At 39.5% G+C, this 6525-nt stretch overlaps 1 protein-coding gene across 3 annotated transcripts in view; it reads right to left on the reverse strand.

Moving 5' to 3' along the window:
* The window catches only part of LOC106962447 (AP2-associated protein kinase 1-like), a 32562-nt gene extending 26239 nt beyond the window's left edge, over positions 1-6323 (reverse strand). Inside the window, exons 1-3 of one of the 3 annotated variants that reach the window (XM_015056876.1) lie at positions 5202-6323; positions 3360-3478; positions 907-1015 (exon numbers count right to left, since the gene is read on the reverse strand). In XM_015056876.1, the coding sequence (XP_014912362.1) occupies positions 907-1015; positions 3360-3478; positions 5202-5367 (394 nt within the window). In that variant the 5' untranslated portion in view covers positions 5368-6323. The remainder of the gene's footprint in view (positions 1-906; positions 1016-3359; positions 3479-5201) is intronic. The other 2 variants (XM_015056875.1, XM_015056877.1) reach the window with 2 other exon arrangements.
* Positions 6324-6525: the final 202 nt, after the last annotated feature.

The following is a 6525-nucleotide window of genomic DNA, read 5'->3' on the forward strand; positions in this document are numbered from 1 at the left end:
TCCGATTACTCGATTAATCGTAAGAATAATCGATAGATTACTCGATTACTAAAATATTCGTTTACAACAGCCCTACTTTCAATTGATATAATGATAATGACATCATAATGCAAGTTTCTTCTCTTAAACTTTCATTTTGAACAGAACACACTATAACTAAAGACATTTTAAAAATCCAAAATAAAACACAACAATCAAAAAAATAAATAAAACACAAATAAAAAGCACACCATAAATAAAATGGATTATGTCTTTGTAAACAAACTTGGCAGAGGAGGGAAGGTCCTAATGTTGGGGGATGAACCAAGGACAGCCTGGACTCAAGGACTGGCTGTCTTTTTATATAAGCTACCTGCTCTACTGCTACTAGAGCAGTATGAGGCTAAATAAAAGGCAAGAAGACTGTAAGAAAAACTAAGAGACTGCACAAAGCTGGGGACAAAACTGGGGTGGAGGTTCTATCAGTAAACATAGCATCATATGAGCTAGATTGGCTTTGTGAAAATCAAGACTTAAATTCAATTATGAATCTTCAAAATTAGTGTTTGCACATTCTTTCTATCCAATCTGACTGAGCTTGAGCTATTTTGCAAACTGGCAAAATTTTACCTGTAGAGATACAGAGCTGGTACGGACATACAGCAAAAATCACAGTGAGAAGTTTTCAACAAAATAATGACTCAGGAAGCCTGAATATAAATGCATGCCAAACTTTTTGGATTTTATATCTAAAATACTTTCAAAACCTTGTAAAAATTAGCCACTTTGTGATGTTCTAGAAGCTACAATTCTAATAAAATATGTAAACTTTTTGGTTGTAAACCTTTGACAAGATGCTGTACTTGTTTAACCAACATCTAAATCCACAGTTTCTCATTGATCAAGGCGTTCCAGCACAACCCTCACCTTTGCAGTAGTCCATCAGTATGAGAACCTCCCATACATCTCGGGATCCCAAAGCTGTGATACTGGAGTCCAGATAACCAACAATATTCTTGTGGCCAACGAGGTCTTTCTGCAAGAATAACAAAACAAATGCACTATCATTAATACACTACAATGCACAAAGATCACACCAAAAAAACTCAGCAAGAATAAACTGCTTTCTATTGTCAAATATAGGAATATTACTGATGATGCAACATGAAATTATTTTCTGCAAACGCTGCAGGTTAAGTTGAATTGTCAGTACTTTATGCAATGCAGCTTGAGGCTATTCCCTACAAATGGAGCTGAAATAGGAAGCTGGAATCAGGAACCTATTAAGTAATGAAAAAATAAATTCAAGTACTACTGCTGAAGGTGAACCACCGTCTTTGTGTGCGAGAAGAGTGCTAGTGAGAAGCAAAAGTAAGAAAGCCTGGGAGGTTAAGAAAGCAAACATGGGCCAACAACATGTATGATTCCACTGGAAGATTGTGGAGTGATATGATCTGGCTTGTTTGTAATCTCAGCATCCATTGCTTCCTTCCTTCCTGAGTTCCTCAGCACAAAGAAGACAAAGTCTTATGCAGACTCTAAACTCAAAGAAGGCTTTCAGACTTCCCAATATCAACATTCAGTCAAACTTCTTGCCATGACATCATGGCATTAAAATTCCATAGTGCAGAAGTTAGTGCATGAGAAAACAGAAAACATTTTACTAGAGTCAGCCTGAGAGAACAAAAACAAACCGAAAAATAAGGCAAAAAAAAAAAAATAAAAAATCAAAGATAGTGCTTGTTTCTAGAGGGACACCTAAGATTATTAAATGCCAAATCTGAAAAAGGTTTATTGGTAAATTAAGTTTTCATGTGCTTTAAAAAAATTCCACACAGTTTAAGTACTTAACTAATATTACATGGATATAATCTACCTTCAACATGAAATCCTACTAGTTTCCTTTTGTGTTCTGAGGCAGAACATCTCAAAAGCCCTGATTATTGATGGTTCATGTTAGACGGATGGCTGAGTCAAGAAAACTGTCCAAGAAGTTTATGGAAGAGATTGTGACCTTGCACAAACAAGGAAAATGATACAAAAGCAAAACAAAAGCCGTGAACGTACATAAAAATACAGGCGGAGGCAAAGTTTGCAAATTTAAAGGTAAAGGAGTAAAAAGGAGGAAGGAAAGTGTCAAACGGTGCCACCAGATTCATCAGGTGGTCAAAAATGTTCAATTGAGGTTTCGATTTCCACAACAAGACACCAGAAAGAAACCAGAGAATTTGGGATTCTGTGGAGCAAAGAATCAAATCTGAGATTTTTAGGGGGCTGTTGGATTAGCGTCAAGTCTGAAGGAGGAAGTATGACGTTTAAGCTAAAAAAAAAAAAAAAAAAAAAAAAACCGACAACCCACAGGGAAGCATGGCAGTGGCTCTGTGATGTTCTGGTGCCGTTTCACTTTCTATGACTTTGCATGTCGAAGGCAAAATTGATTCAATTAAGTGTCAGGAAATCCAGATTCTCATGCTGTTGTGCAGTTTGTGAGGAAGCTAGTGCTCTGAAAGAAAACATTGTGGAAGAGACTAGAGACGCCATCATAGTTGCTTGACTTGAGCTCAGTTGAATATCTCTGATTGGATTTGAGCAATATAGTTGTAGTTTACAAAGCCAAGAAGATTAATGAACTGGAGGACTTTACCCATGAGAACTGGGATAAAGTTACTGAGGAACGATGGCAGAAGATGGTCGAATCCCATCTGCAGAAGGTCATGACATCTAAAAGGACTCCACTAGGTGTTGAAGATGTTCGAAATGGAGGGTTTAGGTAATTTTGAGACTGTATAAAACAAAAGAAGCTTTTAGAGTTTGATTTGAAGAGAGTACTTGTATGATTAGCTATGTGGAGCAGCATAAATTGTTCAAGTTTGATTTGTTTATTGCAAATGGGCAATAATTTAAAATGTTCCTACATCAAATCCACTAAAATTCTCAATCACAGGGTTCCTGCTGAGCTGCCTGTGAAAGTGCTGCTGTAAAGTTTTGCTTCCCCTCTGACAACAAAAGCCAGTCAGATGACTCAAGAAAGGAAACCACATTTGCTTTTCCCTCTGAAATAAAAACACCAGATCATTTTTCTTTTATAAATTTGTATTAAATGTTTGTGTTCATACCATGGCACCGGTTGTGTTGTTTTTTTGCTTTGTTTTGTTTTTTCCAAAATCAAGGTTATCATAGTGTGAAAATTAAATACCAGTTCATTTTTATTCATCCTGTTTGTACTAAATTCAGCGCCTTGCTCGAGGAAGGCATCCTGTGCGTGTTTCTCTTTCTAAATACTTTTGTTTTTCCTGTCGCTCTCACACGTGGTTTTACCAGAACCACAAAAAGCATAGCATGAGAACAAACAATGAAGACGTTTATCCAAAACCACTCACCATAATCTGAATCTCCTGTTTGCACACCTGCAGATCATGCTCGTTGTTGACGTACATCCTCTTCAGGGCACAACGCACCCCTTGGTTTGTTTTCACCAGGAACACAATAGCAAAGCCACCTAAGATAAACGAAAAAAGAAGAGTTGTCACATTAAACTGCCAACCAGATATGATAACAAGCAGACGGAAATCATTAGCGTTAAGTACAGATGTAAAATTCAGAGTAGATTTACAAAGTGCTCAACTCCACAATGACGCTGCACATCAAAGCTTTCAGAGCGCATCTTTGTTGTGGCAGATGAGCCTTTTTTTTTTGCCTCATTACATCAAACAACTGCCAGAGTTTGTCCTTTACATCAGAACGGAGGATCAGGACCACATGGTGCTGCCTTATAGCGTTATCTATTAGTCATGTCGTTGCTGGAGGGTTAAAGTAGAGGCCTACAGTGAGGCCCAACCATCTGGTACGGCTCAGGCCGCATATTCGTTCTGCTGAGTTTAGCTGCGACACTGTCATCAATTTCAGACAGATACTGCAAATCTGCGTGGAGCATCTCAGATGACGGACGAGGATATAAATAAGATTGTGATGCACATAATAAGGTAAACAAATACATTCTGATTAGCTCGGCTGACTCATATTATAAGAACCTTGAAAAATTGTTTTCAAATGCTTGATTAGATGGAGCACAGACACACCACTCTAAAACAGGAAAAGGTGTTTGGTTCATAAAAAAAAAAGATAAATTTCAAATGTTTAAGTTAACGATGCCAACTTTACCTCTAGATCACGTTTACAAGAAACAAAAGTTGACTTCACAATTTAGCCAAACAAAATTAATAAAACTAACTATAAAACAATAGATCAAACACCATTTTAAAAACACTATCAAGGGGCTTCATAAAACAACCGAGTTAAATGCAAATTTATGGCCTCAGAAGTAGGAATATGTAGACGGGTGCACAATGTTCGACAGCATCAAATTTAGTGCATGTTTCCTCTATGCAATTGATTCCCTGAGGGCACATTAGTTCTTTTCTTGCTTTCTTGCATTTACAAAGACTCAACAATTAAACTACTTGGGGGTGTGGAGGGGGTGTTATCCTTCCAGCTCCATACAAGCGTCCACAGTCCAGCATCAGCATTTTCACCTCATGACTCTAGGTTGTAATTTGCTTACCGCTGCTTGTTAGAGTGAAAATGACAGAATCTACTGTAAACATTCATTTTGAGAGCATAAAGCAACTGCCTGGCGCCTGCTAGTAGCCATCTTTGAACCATAATAGCAGAGTACAGATAAGAGAAACGGTGCAGAGCTTTGTTTTTATATACTTAGGTGCAATAAATTAAAAATTTTGTGATGCCTATGTGGGACACAGTTTTGTTTTAGTGGTGTTAAGTTTAAGGTAAGTGTCTCAGAAGGAGAAAAATACACCACCCCCATCAGGCTTTCTGCTCAGGGCCGCAGGGCATGAGGGGCGGCATGAAGCAAACAAACAAACAAACAAAAAAAAATGCTTCTTACTCCCTGAATGATTGTTTTCCATCACCAGATGCAATAATCTGACTGCTAAAGACATAAAGTCACTTTGGTGGGGAGTTAACGTCTGGGTTTTGTTTTGATGAGCCGAGAATGAATCATCTATTATTCAATATCTTAAATATTTTAGATTATTAAGTTTTTCTGTCTTTTTTTTCAGAATTGGGGATATCAGGGTTACAATTCACAAAAAGCCACCCCTGATTCACCAGCTATGACGGGAAAAAATGAAAGAAAAAAGTTAAAAAAAAAAAAGAGTGAACTGAATGACATGACGTGGTCTGTGCACTCCCCTCCTCACCTTCAGCAATGATCTCCTCAACTGTGACTTGGTGCCGCCCGACAGTGAAGGCTCTGCCAATGAAATTTCCTCCGGCGTGACTGGACCCAGAGCTGCTGCCCCCTCCTCCTCCAGAACCAGGCCCGGAGCTCACCAACTCCCGACGGGAATCAAAGAACTTCCTCATGATGTCGAAATGACAGCAGGGAAGATGTGGTTCTCGCCCTCTTCACGCTGTGATGTGCTGGCTTATTGCAGTGATATATTATATCCCCGGGTCCTTGTGTAAACTTATCCAGAGTCTATTCTGATGCCTCAAAAATATGCGAGTAATACCGCTTTCACTTGTGGTGATGATGTGAGATTCTTTTAGGGGAAATTTCCCATTTGCTTGCCAACACAAGCCAGTTGGTGATAACTATAGAGCGGCTAGCAGTTATGTAAGTGTATTACACCGCCCAGGAGGTTAAAGCATCTCCGGAAAAGTGCTCCTCTTACCAGCCAGCCAGCTGTTCATGGTCGGCTGCGGCTGCTGAGGAAAAATAGGTCCATCTCCATCTCGTCCAGCCGTTACCAAGCTAGCTAAGTGCTAGCTGCTAAGGCGCTATGACATTTCGTGTAAGGTTATCCAGGTTATCCTCTGAAGAAAATGTCTTCAAACGCGATGTATCCTTCGAGTAACTGCGACAGCGCTGCCCAAAAACCTGTTTCCATCCTTCAGGAAAGTGCAGCGACCGTTTGTTGCCTCATAGCTTACTCTCTGTGGGGCTATTTAATTTCTTCCATTTGTGTGTGTGTGTGTGTGTGTATATATAAATATATATATAAAAACTATATGGTTTCCGTTCGCTGACGCCTTCAGCGCAGGGCAGCCCCCAATAAGCGTCGAGTTGATAGGAGACGAGTCTGCGTCCGTTGCAAGTGTGTAAGCACTGCGTCTGTCATCCGCTAAAACGGTACCGACTGAGGTTTCGACACAACCGTCTAATCTCTGCAGCCACAGCAATCTTTGGCTGCCAGCATTATCGCAACATCCTAGCTGTTGCTGTTGACGCACACGGTGACTTGTGGGTACTGTAGTTCAGAGAGCCCCGCCGCCCTTTCGTGCTTGTGTGCTGCCGTGTGAGGTCATTTGCTGCGTTCACGTCACGTGGAGATATTCACTGTTGGATTATGGAACAACAAGCCCCCCAGGTGTTAATGTACAAATACCTGCCCTATATTTCCTGATTGATAATGACATGATGAAAAGTAATATATTTCATTAAATGCATTCATGTTTTCTAGACATTTCTTTATTTTACTATTACTTACTATCTGGAGTGGTAGGTAGTAACTAAATTTA

Source organism: Poecilia latipinna, unplaced genomic scaffold, assembly GCF_001443285.1.
Source record: "Poecilia latipinna isolate Pla-1442-1.1 unplaced genomic scaffold, P_latipinna-1.0 Scaffold1414, whole genome shotgun sequence".
Taxonomy (NCBI): domain Eukaryota; kingdom Metazoa; phylum Chordata; class Actinopteri; order Cyprinodontiformes; family Poeciliidae; genus Poecilia; species Poecilia latipinna.